The sequence below is a fragment of the Parambassis ranga genome, chromosome 18, assembly GCF_900634625.1.
Source record: "Parambassis ranga chromosome 18, fParRan2.1, whole genome shotgun sequence".
NCBI lineage: Eukaryota > Metazoa > Chordata > Actinopteri > Ambassidae > Parambassis > Parambassis ranga.
The window spans coordinates 5,828,138-5,844,667 of record NC_041038.1 but is presented as its reverse complement, the minus strand read 5'-3'; the positions used below and the strand labels follow the sequence as shown (position 1 = coordinate 5,844,667).

The window sequence follows — 16,530 nt, the reverse complement described above, 5'->3', positions numbered from 1 at the left end:
ACACACTTAGAGACACACACAGACAGCGCAAAAGACATGCATTCAGCTGTATACCACAGTGTGTATAGACACAAACATCAAAGCATACTGTAATATAAAGGTTGGTACAGGTAATCACTATTTTACACACGATTTACTCACAACATACACACACACAATTATTTTATCCATTATCTAGCTTATTACAGTGTGTTCGGGCATGTCATAGTATGCAGCTCAGCATCTTATTTCCTTTCTAATGGTTATTTTATGGACACACACACACAAATCCTGCGTCGCCAAAGGAGAATCTGTGGATTGTTTACTGCTTCATGCGTTTCCTGGTGGAGTATACGGTGAGGATGAAGGTGAGCAGGAGGTGAAAGAAAGAGAAGGAGGAATAGGATAATAAAGACCATAAATAAAAGTTCACAGGAGCTGAGAGGTTAAGTGAGGATAATAAAGGAGAAGAACATGATGATGGGGACAAATGTTGGAACAATACAATAGAGGGAATTTTCATAAGAAGGTGGAGGAGAAGAATAGAGGAAGGGGGAAATAGAGGGAAAGCATTCAGCTAGATTTTAGAATGTTCTCAGCAAAACAAATGTCAAAATGACCCAGAGCTGACCTTATCTTGAACATCTCTATAAACTTAATGTGCCAAGAAGTATGAAGACGCATGAAAGGGTTGAGAAAACTGAAGCGAGGAGAGGGGATAATTGCTGATGTGGCAGCAGCTTTTCCAACTCCCACATCAAGAGAGGAAATTAAAAGCTGAGAGTAGAGAACTGGCAATGCTAGCTGCTGTGTCCAACGTTCAACAAGAGGTAAATGAAAATAAGAAATAAAAAGGAACCTAAAAAAGGAATGACGTACTGTTTATAATGAAATGGAGAACTCGAACGACAGGTAGAATTACAGAACAATAGCCAAACTGAAGGCTAGAGGAAGCATTACTATGCATCGCAGCAAATAATTTCATGCTAAAATGTGCGAGAATTCTCAATAGACTCAACCATATCTAAGCAATGCAGACCTCAAACTTTGGTCCAGCAGGCAGCTGCGTGTTATTCTCTGGGTCACTTCACTTGTCTTTTAATTCACCTCATGTCCCGTTCTGTTCACCATTTCCACTGCTCATTTGTCAGGCCCTCTGTCAATTAATGCGAGGCATTCTTCCTTTCTGTTTTCCTTACTCGCACTCCTGCTCTGTCACTCTTTCTTTGTCTGATGAAGATGGAGAGTGGTCATTTAAGAGTAATTAGCTGGCCTAAACAGACAAAAACCCAGGTGCAGCGTACATTTCCTCTCAAGCACCGATACATTAATTCATGCACACATATCCACACACAAAAGGGTAGTGTGCTTTCCCTCAAGCACATAACAGAAAGCAATAAAGCCAAAAAAAAAGCTAACTCAGTTTCTCCCTCTCACACACACACTCTGATTCTCTGTCTTTATCAGAAAACATGTCAAAATAGACGCATTAAAAGCAAGAAGATGCTCTTTTTTTCCTTTTTAAAGACAGTCACAATCTTGTTGCAGCGTTTCTAAAAGCAGCACGCTTTGTGGCAGCCTCTTCATCTGTTTATTTCATTGCTGTAGTTACGGCTAAATGAAAGTGTTGACTCTCTTACACATTACAACAATACTGCACGGCAGACTGTGCAGTTGTGGCAACATTTTCAAAACCAGAAAAATCCTCACAGAATTAACCATGAATTACTGGAAAACATCAGGTTCCTCACACACGGAACAGTGCAGTAGAAATAATACCACTAAATACATTACAGTAAATGTTTACTGTGATGTTTTTTTATGCAGCTTATTTCATAATATTATCATTCAAGTGATCAATAACACACCGACAAAGTAATCAATATACTTGCCCATGGAAGCACTTACTTAGAAATAATTCAAATATGAGACCTAATCACAACAAACACAGGCATGCATGAACGCCTTATCATCATCTGCACGGTTGGTGTACACGTACATCACAGTTTCATCCGTCATCACCCTGTCGATGCATCTCTCTGATGGATTGGATGCAGTTTGTTTAATGGCCTGAGAGACTTTGTTTTCAATACTGCACTGATTGTCTGTGGGAACATATTCATTGCCATCTTGCATCTTAGAGGAGGTTTAATTGTGTGTTCCTGTGGGTTAAAAGCTGCTTCAGATGATTGTCTTTTCCTGTCAGAAAGTGGTAAAATAAAGAGGTAGTACAAAGTGTATAGTTGTGTCCTTAAAAAGCTTTGTCAGTTTGTAACAAGACAAGTTACTCACTAAATGCCAAGTTGCATTTAAGATGAGCGGCACTGGGTTGCTTAAACATATGGATTTTGATGTCAAAATCACAGACCAATCATTTCATTGGTCTGGCCAGTTAGCAGGGAGAGCTTTGGAAGAAAAAATGTCAATGTACTGGTGGGCATTTTATGGATAATTGCAGCCAGAAAAACAGCAATTGTGATAGTTCAAAACATTTTTACAACTGGAAGCTGCTCTGTGATGAAGCAAGACAGTTGAGCTGAAGTTTTTAAATTAGTTGAAAAGCAGCTTGTTGTGGTTAAGTGACTCCATCATGAGACTTAACCACAACAGGCACACAGCTTAACATTATCTGCACCGTTTGTATAAGTGTACATCACACTTCCATCTCACTATGTCGGTAAGTCTCTGTGATGGATTTGGTGCATTTTGTTAATGATCAGCGAGTTTTTGTTTTCAGCGTTGCACTGATTGTCTGTGGGAACACGTTGATTACAGTGAGGCATCTTAGAAGAGGTCTTAGAGAGAAAATATGAATTGGCAAGGTCAGCCACATCTCATGTTTATAGTCCTGTAGGCATCATATTGCTTTAAGATTAAGAAACCTTTATTAGTCCCACAATGGGGAAATTGCAATTACCGTAGCAACAGTTAAATATGTCACCCGGTCATATAAAGACATTGTGCATCAGAAAGGGTGGTGGTATACCATGCAAATTAAATGTTGTCTTGTCTATATTTGCCAAGTTTCAAAGCTCATACTTGTCCTTGTAAACATGAACTGACAAAGGCCTTGGGGTGAGAGGTTAAGATTGACTTCTGAAACTCAACTTTGTAACTTGTAAGTTAATGAATTACACAATAAAAGATCTGAAGCATAAAATTAAACTACACTTCATTCAACAATGCAATTACCTGAGAGTTAATGAGACCATTTGGTGTTTCTGTATTCACATGTCTGTGCAGATACAGGAGCAGGACAGAGCCGAACAATCCTAAGGGACCTTTTTGTCCAACAGGCTCTATAAATCAAAAGGTTAAGTACTTTATTTAGTCACTAAAGGTTAAACACTGCTCACCTTAGGTTTAAGTTTAATTTTTTTTCTTAGGTGTGACTTGATGGGGCAATGCAAAACCTGTGTGAGCAATGATCGAGATATTCGAAAAAAAAAGTGTGAATTTACTTCATTTGTCACTCTTTCCACAGAAAAGTCTGTCAAATAATCCATAAACTGGAGGAACGTATTGTAATGTACTGTGACTATACTAAAGTGCAGAGCAGTATGATTAATTAGGGTTCAACAGTCCAACAGCAGAGGGGAAGAAGCTGTCCTTGTGCCACAAGGTTCTGGTCCGGATGGACTGTAACCTCCTGCCTGATAGGGAGTGGCTTAAAGAATCCGTGTCCAGGGTGAGAAGGGTCAGCTGTGATCCGACCTGCACGCCTCAGAGTCCTGAGCCAATCACCTTCTCAGCAGAGCACACAACACAGTGCAGTCTGTACTTGTCCCTGGCAGTGAGCCCCAGTGTACCACACAGTGATGGAGGAGGTGAGGATGGACTCAGTGATGGCTGTGTAGAACTGAACCATCATCCTGGCTGGCACCTTAAAGTTTGCTCAGCTGCTGCAGGAAGAAACTCAAGGTGCCAGCCTCCATCACCGTGTGGTACGCATCATGTAATGTACCATAATGTACACACTCATAGACAGTGCCACCCTAAAGATAAAAAAAACACTTTCTCCCTGTGCCATTTGATCCAAACAGGCACACAATCCCTTGCTGTCTCGTCACTATACACACACAGCCCAGCATGAGCCTGGGGGTATAATTATATCACTTTAGGATCTAAAGGACTCCTGTCCTCCAATCTACCAAATGTGCAATGTCCCCTGACAGCAACATGCACACAGTCTAACACACACTGGCTTGGTGCCTGCTACCACACAGGGACACACACACACAACGCACAAAGGAAAGATCATTTACAGCTAAATTATAGACAAATTGAACCTTGAGAGAGGAGAAGTTCAAAGGGAGAGCAGGAGCTGAATGCAGAGGCGGTCTCCCTGCCTCTTATAAACACTCACACGGATGCCTTTCAGAGAGACAAGCAGCTCACACAAGGATATTCCCTTCTCTCTCTCACACACACACACACACACACGGGATATGCCTCCCAGACAAAATATATCTAACATATATCTCACATTTGTCTGTCGCAGTCAGACACATCAGACAGAATTGCTTCTATTGTGCAAGAATTCAGTAAAGCAGAGAGACAGATGAATAGGTATTCGCATAATGTTCCATTGCAATGTTACTTCCTTGTGTGGAATATGTGTGTGAGTCTTCGTTGCAGCCTTTGGACATCAACATTTTTGAATATGTGGGCGTATTTTTGTATGCATCTATGAATGAGAGAGAGTGTGTGTGTGTGTGTGGGTGCATTCATTCTGATTACAGATTGTGGTATTCCGCCTCCTCACTGACACCTGTGTACACATCTATTACCACTGCTGAGGGAAAGAGAAGCAAGAGAGGCAGTAAAAAGTTAGAGGATGTCTTCTCAGTCAAAGAGATACCACCTTGTCAAGTCAGCAGAGCAGCAGACAAGCAAGAGATATGACAATCAAAGCAAAAGGCAGAGAGGAAGGAAAAAGAAGAGCAGCCCAATCTGTGTCTGTGTAGTGTGGAGAGAGGAACAGGCAGAAAGGAGGAAAGATGGGACATGTTGGTAAGAAAAATGACACATTTTTAAAATGGTTTTGGTAGACTTTTGATGCTGATATACAATTGATAAGCTTTACAAAATAGAAAATTCTACCTAGAATGTGAAGGCACAACAGCTATGACTCATCTTCAAAACATCTAGCAGACTAATGGCATTCATACACTAACCAGTGAGCAATCACATGATGAGAGAGCGGTGGGTGAATGTAGTATTTAGTCTGCCTTCAGCACAACATAGGAGAAGAAATAATTACCACTGCTCACGGAGCTAGTTTCTGTTTATTCAGTGAGATATTAAGATAATATATGTGATATATAATACACATTCACAGAAAGGTAATCAATGAATTAAAGCATAATTGCAAAGACAGTGGTAGCAACTATTAGACTGCAAAAAACCTACAGCCAGAAATGTCAGCAACCGCATATGGACAAAAGGTAGTGCATGCTTTTTTTTGTTTTTGCAGATGGCACCTTTAAAATTCAGGTCTTTGTAGCTCTAATGATAAAGTATGAGAAAAACTTGGCCTGCCTCTAAATGGACTGCTTGAGGCCCCACTGTGTTGCCAGAGGCTTAGCAGTATGTGTCAATGTTTCTTAAATCCCTACAGAACCGAGCAGACATCCTATCTCAAAATGACTCCTAATAATCACAGGAGGGAAATGTGTCTTCATTCTACAATGCTTATGTTACACTCAGTGGACTAAAAACTGTTTGTAAGGGAGGATAAAATGTGTAACAATCAAACAGGCAGCTTTATTATTTGGTCTATCACATTTCTATCTATAAGGATATGCTTTCAGAGAGAACAGGTCAGCATAATGAACACTACATTCCACTTCTGATAAGAGATCCTCATACATCCTACACACTCTTTAAAACTCCATTGCTAGCGTATGTGCACTTCAAGCTTCAACATTGCTCTGTGTGTTGCATACTGCACTGCAGATTTAAATGTATGCAATGAGACGCTTCTTTTCTAAGCATATGAGTGTGAAGACGGTCTTGTAGTGTCAACGTCTGCACATACATCACTCACTCACTCAACATTAACTTGATGTAACAAAAATACTTTTGAATGAAGGGGTTACTCTTTACTTTCCGTTACTAAACTGTTACTAAAGGTTTTTCACTGCAAGTGCCCTGCAGCACCTCCTTCTTTCTTTGTGCGCTGCATACAGACAACGACAGTAGTAAATAAATTGCCTGTTTTTCAAAGGTTAATGCACTGTTGGTACTTCATGTCAGGAGACAAAAAAAATAGATTTTCCTGCACACAGACAGTTGGGCATTTCTTACATTTTAACTAAGAGCCTGTAAGAGAAATTCCAAAACCAACATGAATCATACAATTTAGATTTAGATTTAATTTAGATCAAGAAATTAGAATTACAAATTTCTTCAATTATAGTGGGAGTCTTTACATAATGCTTTTGAACTGCATCTATTTTTCTTTTGCAAATGCCATTATCACAGCTTACTTTTTTAAAGATTCTGTTCTTTCAAATAAAAAAATGGCAACGCATTCACATTCAAAGAACAGTTTACTTTGAATCTGCAATTTGCCTTGGCCTATTATTTAAAAAATGTAAGCCTAACTTTTACAGAAAAATGTTCTGTTGTTGTCAAAAAGAGCAATCATCCTCACAAAGATGAAACAGTGGTGCTGGAATGATTTGCAATGAGCAGTGTTTACACAGCCATGCACCCTCCTGCAGTCATACATAAACGCATGTGGAGAGAGGCTCGTCAACATAGATCTCTTTGTCCCAAACTCAAAACAATAGTTGCCTGCATAACGTTCCAAATGTGACTTTTAGGATAATGCTTGACGCAGTTTAATTTTGTGTGCCACCTGTACTACTGCATGTGTGGACAGAGCTGGGGAGAAGGTTGAGTGTGACAAGACTGCAGGATGAGAGGGCAGATGTGAGGAGCGAGGACAGCAATGGACAAAGAAAGATGAGGCACAAGCTGGAGTGGATGAGGCAAAGGTGAGGTAAAGGACAGAGAAGGGAAGAAATGCAAGTGTTGGGGGGGTGAATGAGAGGAGAAGATGACAAAGATGAGATGGATGAGAGGGGGGGGTGAGAAGAACGAGAGCAGGGGAGAGACAGAGACGCAGAGTCGTAGAGAAGGAGTGATGGGACTGACAGTGAGTGGCAGACACATAGAGGGAGAAACTGACAGGGCTGAAAGGATGGAGGGAGTGAGGGAGACGGAACAGAAGGCAATGGTGCGAAGAGGAAAGCGAGAAAAGGGGGATGTAGAAATGGACAGATGGATGCACTGAGATGGCTGAGGACAGAGAGATGAAGGGAAGTGCTTGAGGGAGGAATGAGGGGTGAGACAAATGGGTGTAAAGGAAGAGAAGAGAGAGAGAGAGAGAGAGAGAGAGAGAGAACTTTGATATCTGAGTGTTTGTATTACACTGACCCTCAGTGCAGAGGGAAGGAAGCAGTGCAACATCTGATCTAACCTGGAATTCATAAGTCTTAATATAAGAATTGTGACTTTACATTACCACAGCCTCAGTGAATGTAGCTAATATTCGTGTGTGTTTCTACTGTGTTGCTACTGTATTTGCTTCAGACAGCAGGAGGAAGAGCAGTTAGATAAACTTGCCTGGGTGGATTTTTATGATCAAACTGTGCAGGTTGAATTTACCCTGTAGCCAGGATCAAAACACTGTGAGCCAGGCAACCTCCAGATGTGGTCAGACCAATCTGATAGCAGTGCTGGCAGGGCTATATTTTCGCAGCATTTGGTCAAAAACCAAAACACAAACTCTAAATCCACACCAGTCCAATTTTCAAACATTTCAAACTAAAATGTCAACCTGCTGGTGGCAACAGAGGGAAACATCTAGAGATGACCAAAGTCTAAAGCAGAATGGCCACACACAAAAAAACAACGGGGAAAACACTGTTTGAAGAGAGGCTGCATGAAAACAATCATCACAACAATTTTGATTTATTCTTTTCTTTATCCTGCTCGTTTGGCCTTTATATTTGTTTGAGTTGTTGCTATATTCATGTGAGGTTGGCATGACTTTGTGCACAAATGGTACTCCTCAACCAAGTGGAATAGGAAGTTGTATAGTAACTGCATGTCTGGTGACTTCAAGCGAGCATAATTGCTGCCTTTGTCAGACACTGACTGTGGACTTACCACTGGAGGTACATATAAAGAACATTTTGAATGTGTCACACGTGAAGAGAATTCAAGGCCAGGTTAGAAAATAAAACTGACTGATGATGAAGGGAATTAAACATGAGAAATGGAAGTGATGGAAGACAATGTGGGTGGGGAGTTAGAGGAATGAACACAAGTTTAGAGAGTTCAGTACTCAGTATATAAAAAACCCCCTGACAAGTCTATTAGTAACAAAGTCCCTTTCAGACACACAAAACAAGAATGAATGAGCTGACACACACCTCTGAAATTGGGTGTTTGTTCAAGTGAAACGGAAAGCTCAAAGACTAATGGACATAATGTTCAAATAAATCCACAATGCAGTTCTCCCTTTTGTCATTTGCACTCAAATGTAATACCCATCTCCTTGTAAAGAGTTCATTTCTCCACCACAATTTAGATGTATTCCCAGACACCTCTTCTCTTTCACAGCTGTCATTTGTGACTGCTTGAAGCTAAACCTCAGCCTGAAACCTAAAGATCCTGTGACAGGCAAAACTTTTCAACATGCACCGTTTCATGCAAGGCACTGCCTGAACTAATTACTGCACTGCCGCCAATTCAAATGACCCCAATTCCCCAGAATGTCAAATTTCCTCAGTCATATGAGGATCTCTCTGCAGGATGAAGCAAGGATATGACAAACTGGTGCATGGCTGGATTTGAGGGTGATCTGTAATATATGACAATGGTTTTCTGTCAATTAATTGTCTTGCTGGTTGGAGCAGAGGGTCTGTGGATGTACTGGTAGCACAAAGACACAATAAGGAAAGACTGGCTCCCTTACAACTGTGGTCCTTGAATAATGTAGACCGATATCCTTGGTGAGTTTCAACAACATAAAAATATTACTATGATATTACCAGAGTTCTGCAGTGTCCCTTACGCTCCATTTGAGGCCTTTTTCATTTTTAAATGTATTAGACATGACAGTGCATTCAATAGCAATAACAGAAGAGAAAGTCATTCTCCAATGTTTAAATTCTAGCAACATCTGCTCAGTGTACATGAAATAAAAGATTTATAATAGCTTAATCTTTCCTGCTTTAGTGCTTTCTAAAAACCACCGCAGTATAGTCTGCTCAATTTAATCTTTTATACAGCGGGACAAATTTAAAGGAACAAAAAATTATACAGAAAATTCAACATGCAAATCATACTGAAGAAAAACTAAGAAGAGAAAACTCAACTTGACACAGATGAAAGTAGAAATAAACCTCACAGTGTTATGCCTCATGTAACTAGTCACATTCTTGCTAAGAAACAAGAGAACAGGTTGAATGCCAATGAACCCGCTCTGTGTCGCCATCTTGGCTGCACCAGCCTGTGGAACACCTGCTTACAGTGTGAGTTCCTCAAAATGTTGCTTTTACCTAAGTTATACACAAATGCATTTATGTAAAATGTTTCAGATAAATAAACTTACTGGCAACACAATGAAACTATAAACATTCGTAAAAGGTCGTAAACTCCACAGGTCACAGAAAGATGTCTAAACAGCTGGAGTGTATGGGCACAAAAAGGGTACAAATGTGGGCGTATGGAATATGCAGCTGTGCATTCTCACATAATGCAGGAATATATGGAAAAATGCAGACAAACAAAAGATACTGGAAATAATGTCTTTTGGGTCCCATATAATCATTCATGATTTTAGGGCTGCATAAATATTAAAGACCTCAGCTGACAGGATACACTTTAAATCTGACACAGGTATGCTCAAAGTAACAAATTAATGGTTTGAGAAAACTATTGTTTTTGTTGAGCCTGGTGCTTCTTTGACTCATGTTTACTGATGAGCTTTTTTTTCCCCACTTATCCAGAGATGATTTAGTTTGCTGTGGTGTAATGCAAATATCGCAGGTTGATCAAAGAGCTTCTTTGGGGAAAAGAAAAAGCAACAAAAAAACACAGACAGGGGGAAAAAAAGCCAAATAGGAGTGCAAATCAAGACAGCAGCAGAATATAGATGATGCTGTCAGTCATGTTTAGTTGCTATAGGAACAGGTGATTGTGTTTCCCCTGCAAGGCTCCCCTCTGCCCATCACTTCCTGCATTAGATGCTGGTTTGTTAGTCTGTCAGATTAATTTATTAATTAAGCAAATTACACAGGAATTAGAGTAATTGTGGTTTTCCATGCATACACGCATCAAAGCTGAGCAAAGATTCATGGGTGTAATTGAACCGACTATACAGAACACCTGTACCTGTGAGTGGTTTGTGTTATGTCCTGTGTACGAGTCTGAGACCCATCTGTGGTGCTTCAGCCGAGCAAATATCACAGGTCATCAGTGGAGCGGAATGCTATTTATATCTTTCATTATCCTCCTTCTCTCTTCTTTACCTCTGTTCTTCATTTCTAGTCTCTCACCCTCTCTCTGACCTCATCTTTCAGCTTCTCTCTTCACTGATTCCACCTGTTCTGGTTCCCCATCCTTCTCCCCCCTAAACCATTCTCTTTGTAACTGTCAGCTTTCCATCGCTCACTTTTCCTCACCTTGCCCATTGCTCCACCTTATCTTCCCTTTTTGACCTTTTTTTGGTTTTGTCTCACATACTTAAAATTCCTTCAAGCCTTGTCTCAAACCTTCCCCCTCTCTACTGCAGAAAACTGTCATAGTGGAAAACCTTGAAGCTGCACACTTGTCCGTAGACAGATGCCAAACATACACACATCCACAATGACAACTGCCGAGATTATTCAGCTGCCCACCATCTTAAACCTACTTTCACATGTAAACATCTGCTACTCACTCTGTGATCTCTTCGGTGACGGTGTGTTCAACCTGGAGTCGGGAGTTGACTTCAATGAAGTAGTGTTTGCCATGTTTGTCCACCAAGAACTCCACGGTCCCTGCGTTCTCGTATCCCACCTGCAGCGACAAAAACATGGCAAAAAAAGCAGTTTAGCATAGCTCTGAGCTATCCAAATATTTCTGTTAGCATTAGTTGTGTAAACTATGAAGTAGGAGCACTCACTCATCTTAATGAGCCATGAAAGTAAAAGAACAAAAACAAACTGTACACCCTTCTTCAAGCAAATAAGTCTTTATAAAATAGGCAAAGCATCAGTCATGTGTTTTATTTGTAGGGCAATTTTCATCATCTTCCTGAAATGCAAAATTAGATTATTAATCAAGGGGGATTTATTGAAATGTCATCCTCTTAAAAAGACCATTTTCTCCACTACCTTTCATCCATAGCACAGCAATTAGAATCACAATCAGTCAGGTATAATAATGAATATCCTGGAATTTGACTCGGTCCTTTAAATGTTAATGCAGGATGCAGACATGACAAACAAAGGACAATATTGGCACACTAATCAGCACAGAAAGGATGGTTCCTTAAAACAATGTGAGCTTAGAATATGGTGCTTCTTGTGACACTGTATTAATGATTTTGTTAATTTATCCTTTACTTGCTGGAAAAAGTGGGAAAAATGTTTCACATATTACATTTTATTGTGTTAAAAAACTGCTTGAGACTACTGTAAGGAACATGAATCATTACTGCTATTGAGGAACAGTGATGTTATTCATTCCAAAGATGACAAACACTACAATTCCCCTATGGTTGGTCAAATTATGTCTCCTCCTGGATGAAAAATGTTCTCTATTTTAAATCAGCCCTGTGGTATGTAAATAGACTATTTAAAACAGGTCCTGATTTCTAAAACAAGTCAATAGATGGGTATAATGCTTATGTTTCATTTACCAGAGAAGAACAAAGCATTACTCAGTCTCTAGCCACCGCCTTCAAAAATGATTTCTTTTCAAACTCAGTCTTTTCAGTTTTAATTATACATGTTCATCATGCAGCAATGACTGAGCATTTCCATTCAGCCCTTAATGTCCATTTTAAGTTTTAATTATGGCTCTTTAAGTGGTAGCGTTTTCATTATTTTCAATCATTTTCTCTTTGCATGCAGCTGCAGCTGTTGTGTCTTCTAAGTTTGGATGGCATTTCACCAGAATCTGATGCAGCACTGATTATAGCCGAAAAAAAAATCTAATTAAAATAAAACACCCGAAACAGACTGTTTTTTGTTAGAAGCTGCATACGGCTGCATTCAGGGTAAAACATGATAACTGTGGGGAAAATTGGCATGTTAGTCGACCGACACCAGCATCTTCCCCATACTCATCCTTCAAAACTCCACTTTGGCTCATTTCAGCTCTGGTTTAATTTCACCCAGTGGGAGATTCACCCAGAGTGTAATTGCTATATAAATGCTAAATAAATAAACTTTATTATTATCATCATAATTTCAAGACTAGACCGGTTTACACAAATTACACTGGTGATTTAAGCAAAGTAATCTGATTGCTGTCAACTATTTTCACTAATTTGAGCGCTTGGATCAGATCACGCTCTGCCATATCATAAAAAGTACCAGATTTTTGGGTGAAGAAAATAGAAGAAGCATCCAAACGGCAGAATGAAATTAGAGGTCTGTGAGGAATCAAATGTCCAAGACACAAGCTGCAACACAGCAAATCTAATTTTCTTAGAGGCCACAGATGTGAGGAAGCGAGAAAAGGCAACAGCACCACCTACATCTGAAATCTGTCTAAAATGACTTGATGAACAAAGACTTTAGTGCTTCTGTGGGGCTGGGCATATCTGTAAATCAGGAGACGAGGAATGATCTGAACCAACACTCTTGTCTTCGAGCATTAAAATGCATGTTTAGTCTAGTGTTAGCTCAGCCTTGTGCCTTCATAACTGCTTTGATTTTCATTTGGCGAGTGTAAATATTAACACAAAGGCAGAGGAAGAGACAGGGATAGGATGCACAGGCAAATGCACAAATTAGAATCTGGCAAATAAACACGTAAAAAAAAAAACAACTTTAAATGTTTTGGAGAAACAGTGAAAAATCCATCATGCATAATACACAGGTATGTAAACAAATGATACAACACCTTCTCTTACTAAGCCCATAACTAGTTCTGTCTGAAGAAAACTTCTCTCAAGAGGAAATTAAACCCAGAACAGAAGCAGAGTACACACACCCACATGCAACACATGAATTAATACTGACTGTAAAACATTGTCTGTACATTCAGACACACTTAGTCAGCAGAGTTTTCTCTGCAGAGAGAAATTAGTCCTATTTATGGCATCTGTATCTGCTCACAGGTTCTACCAGAGTTATTAAAGGGATTACATGCACAGCTCAATACACGACCTGGCCACACATTTAGACAATATACTGTATAATACTACACATACACACAGAGAAACAACAGAGAACGCCTACACACACCTACGTGTGGAGTTGTGTAGTTTTCTGCTCCCAGCTGATATAAAATGGAATCTGCCAAAAACCGAACAATTAAAAATGCTTGTGTGTGACTGCTACCTGCAGCTATCATTAATACAGAACCACTGACATCCAGAGAATCTGAAAACACATTCTCACAGAGACACATGAAATTCCATATGCACTGCTACTACAGTATACAGCATGTCTATATATACACTACAAAAAGAGCACATACTATAGACACCTCTATATGTACTGTCAGTACAGTATGAAGGCAGCACCAGGACTCCTCTGCTTTGCACACAGACAAATTCACCAAAATGACAAATATCAGCCTGAGTCACCTCTCTCTTAACCTCCTGCATGCACCCACAGGTAACCACAGTACCACAGGAGAGGACATACTCCAGCCTCCATGCAGCGATATACGGACACCTCCATAAACCTTAAGCACACACACACACACACTGTACCAATATGTGTCACTCCATATTGCACTCATTCTCTCTCACGCTCACACACACTGAGTCAGGGAGTGAAGTAGCAGCCAGTGTAACAGATTGAGTGGTCACTGTTTTATAAGGTCTGGCAGCCAAGTCAATGGGCTGTACAAGCACAAGGAGAGGTCAGTTGAATGCTGAATGCATGTATGCTACCACACACACTCAAGCAGGCGTAGTATCTATGCATTCTCATTTTTAAGAGCAGTACAAAAAGGTACATTTAGCTCCCTGCTGCCTGCCACAGTATGTGTCTGATTGTGCTTAAATGATCCCAGCACTGATGAATGTACACTGGTGCATGGCTTTGAATAAAAAGTGACAGAGATGGATGGCTGCTACTGTACAGCACAGAAAGAGCCAGAGTGTGAACCAAAATGCATCACTAACAATTTATGAGTACTAGGAGAAAATGGGTGAGTACAGCTGGATGGAGGAAGGGAGAGAGTTAAAGAAAGATTGATGGATGGATCAAATGAGGACAGAGACAAGGAATCAAAGTGTTCAGTGGGAGTGGAGAGAGGGTTAGACAAACAGGTACTGAGTGCGAGAGTGGATTAGATGGAGTAATCAGGGAGAGGTAGAATACCAGAGAGCTTCAATGATGGAGGGACTGTCACTCTCCAGTGTGCTCCCTTTGAGTATTTCAGCTTGAAACCATTTGCAACATTGTAATAAGATGTCATAAATTAGATTCAACAAAGAACCTTGATGGTTGTTTTCCTCTTACGCCACAGCACCTCCTTGTGCCAGAAAAAATCAGAAGAAGAGACAAAGAAACAACTTTAAATAATATACAAAGACCTTTATGGTAAACGGTGGTCAACACAAAGCATCAGAAACATGTCTCTTCTTTGACCACTGTGAGCGCACACTGCGTGCAACAAGCTGCATAAAATCCCAAAGGGTTCAAACATCTTGTTTGTTTGTTTGTTTCTGAGGAGGACGACTACATTTCAAGCTAAAAGACATGCTTCTTCCTTGGAGGAAACTGGACAGTGGTCCACAAGAAGTACAAGCCTCTTGGGATTAGTGACTGCACGCCAGATTTCCGATTCAACTTACAAACAAAAGGAACAAGGAAGTCACATTCATTTCGGGGTCTTTATAGTCTTAATAGGAAGGTAGTGGCATGATTTCTCTGAATGCCTAGTGTTTGGTTACAAACCCTGCTGCTGACTAAACCATAATTTTTAGGAGCAGATGTGTGAAACCATAATTTTAGTAACAATTGTAGCCCAAAATAAAAAAACAAAACAACATGCAAAATAGTTTTGTTTCTGAACTATAACGCTATCACACACTTTAAATTAGGATTCCTTGTGTCCATGTTATTCTAATGATAACAGCCAGTGGGTAGTTTTTATTAGTTTGTTGCTGACGGCTACTTTATGAACGTCTTGCGCGACCTTGATTAGTCTTAAGCTGGCAGTATTAAAAACAACTTAGTGTCCTGAGTGTTTTGTATGTACACCATGTTTTCTGCTGGCACTGCACTTTGTTCAATTTGTTGTTTGTCTCAGTAGAGAAAGGTTTGGGATCCAAGTTGTTCTCAGAGCAGAGGCATTGCTACTGTGAACCCCTGTTGGCTTTTGAAACCATTGTGTAACAAATCTCTGACAAGCCTTGCTGTGCTCATTGTGACTGAAATATGGGTCAGCATCAGGTCATTTTATTTAGACTCTGTGTATGGTATGTGTGCCAACTTTAGAGAAAAGGCTGTTGGAGGCAAACTGTGATTCACTCATAATTATTGAAAACGTGAAAGGCACACAGGCAGCACGTGGCTTGAAATGGTACGCCATTTCAAAGTCAATTTAATCTTTCTGAAAATATCAGGCTAGTTTTTTCAGCTGTATTTATTTGCTGTGTTTTGAGAACCAATCACATGTTCAGTTCTATCGTGTTCCATTATAATGAGAAAGGGGAATACAAAATCTCTACGGTTAACGTCTCAGAATAAATCAGCAACTCACATAAATAAATAGCATTTGGTTTGTTGATAGCATGGAACAAACACACATCAGGTTAAACAACACCACAGATGGAATGATCTTTCCTTGTTAACTTCTATAATAACAGTGCTTTTGTTATGTTTGGAAATACTTTGATTTTTGCACAAAATGGCCCCTAAAGCATGACTTTCTACCATCAAGGCGTGCATACTTCCCCTGCCTCCTGCCAGTTATTGGACAGCTTTTATTCTTATCAAACATTCTGTAGTGCTTGCTCTGATGAAGCCTGCATGAATCTGAAGCTGCAGAAAAGTCCTTATTACTTGTGGAGCCTGCTCTTTATTTGCTGTTACTTTTGTACAAGGACATGCAGGTAAAAAATAAAAATATAAAAAAAGAACTTCTGGCAGATGAAAGCTAGAGCTGAGCAAAGCAAGACTTTCTGTCCTTGAACTGAAAGAAGAACCAACAAGTAAATGCCAGAAACCACGATTCGATTAGTCATGGAGAGAAAATAGCAACTGTTTCCTCAGATTTCTAATTAAACAGAACCCCTGCAGCCCAGCCTTGAGAAAAAAAACTGTTAAACCTCCACTCTGTACAACTTCCAGTGGTCAT

At 40.0% G+C, this 16,530-nt stretch overlaps 1 protein-coding gene across 2 annotated transcripts in view; it reads right to left on the bottom strand.

Annotated features, from left to right (window-relative positions):
* Positions 1–16,530, bottom strand: part of pcxb (pyruvate carboxylase b) — a 223,082-nt gene that overhangs the window by 166,108 nt on the left and 40,444 nt on the right. For both annotated transcript variants that reach the window (XM_028428835.1, XM_028428837.1), the window contains one exon: positions 10,940–11,058. In XM_028428835.1, the coding sequence (XP_028284636.1) occupies positions 10,940–11,058 (119 nt within the window). The remainder of the gene's footprint in view (positions 1–10,939; positions 11,059–16,530) is intronic.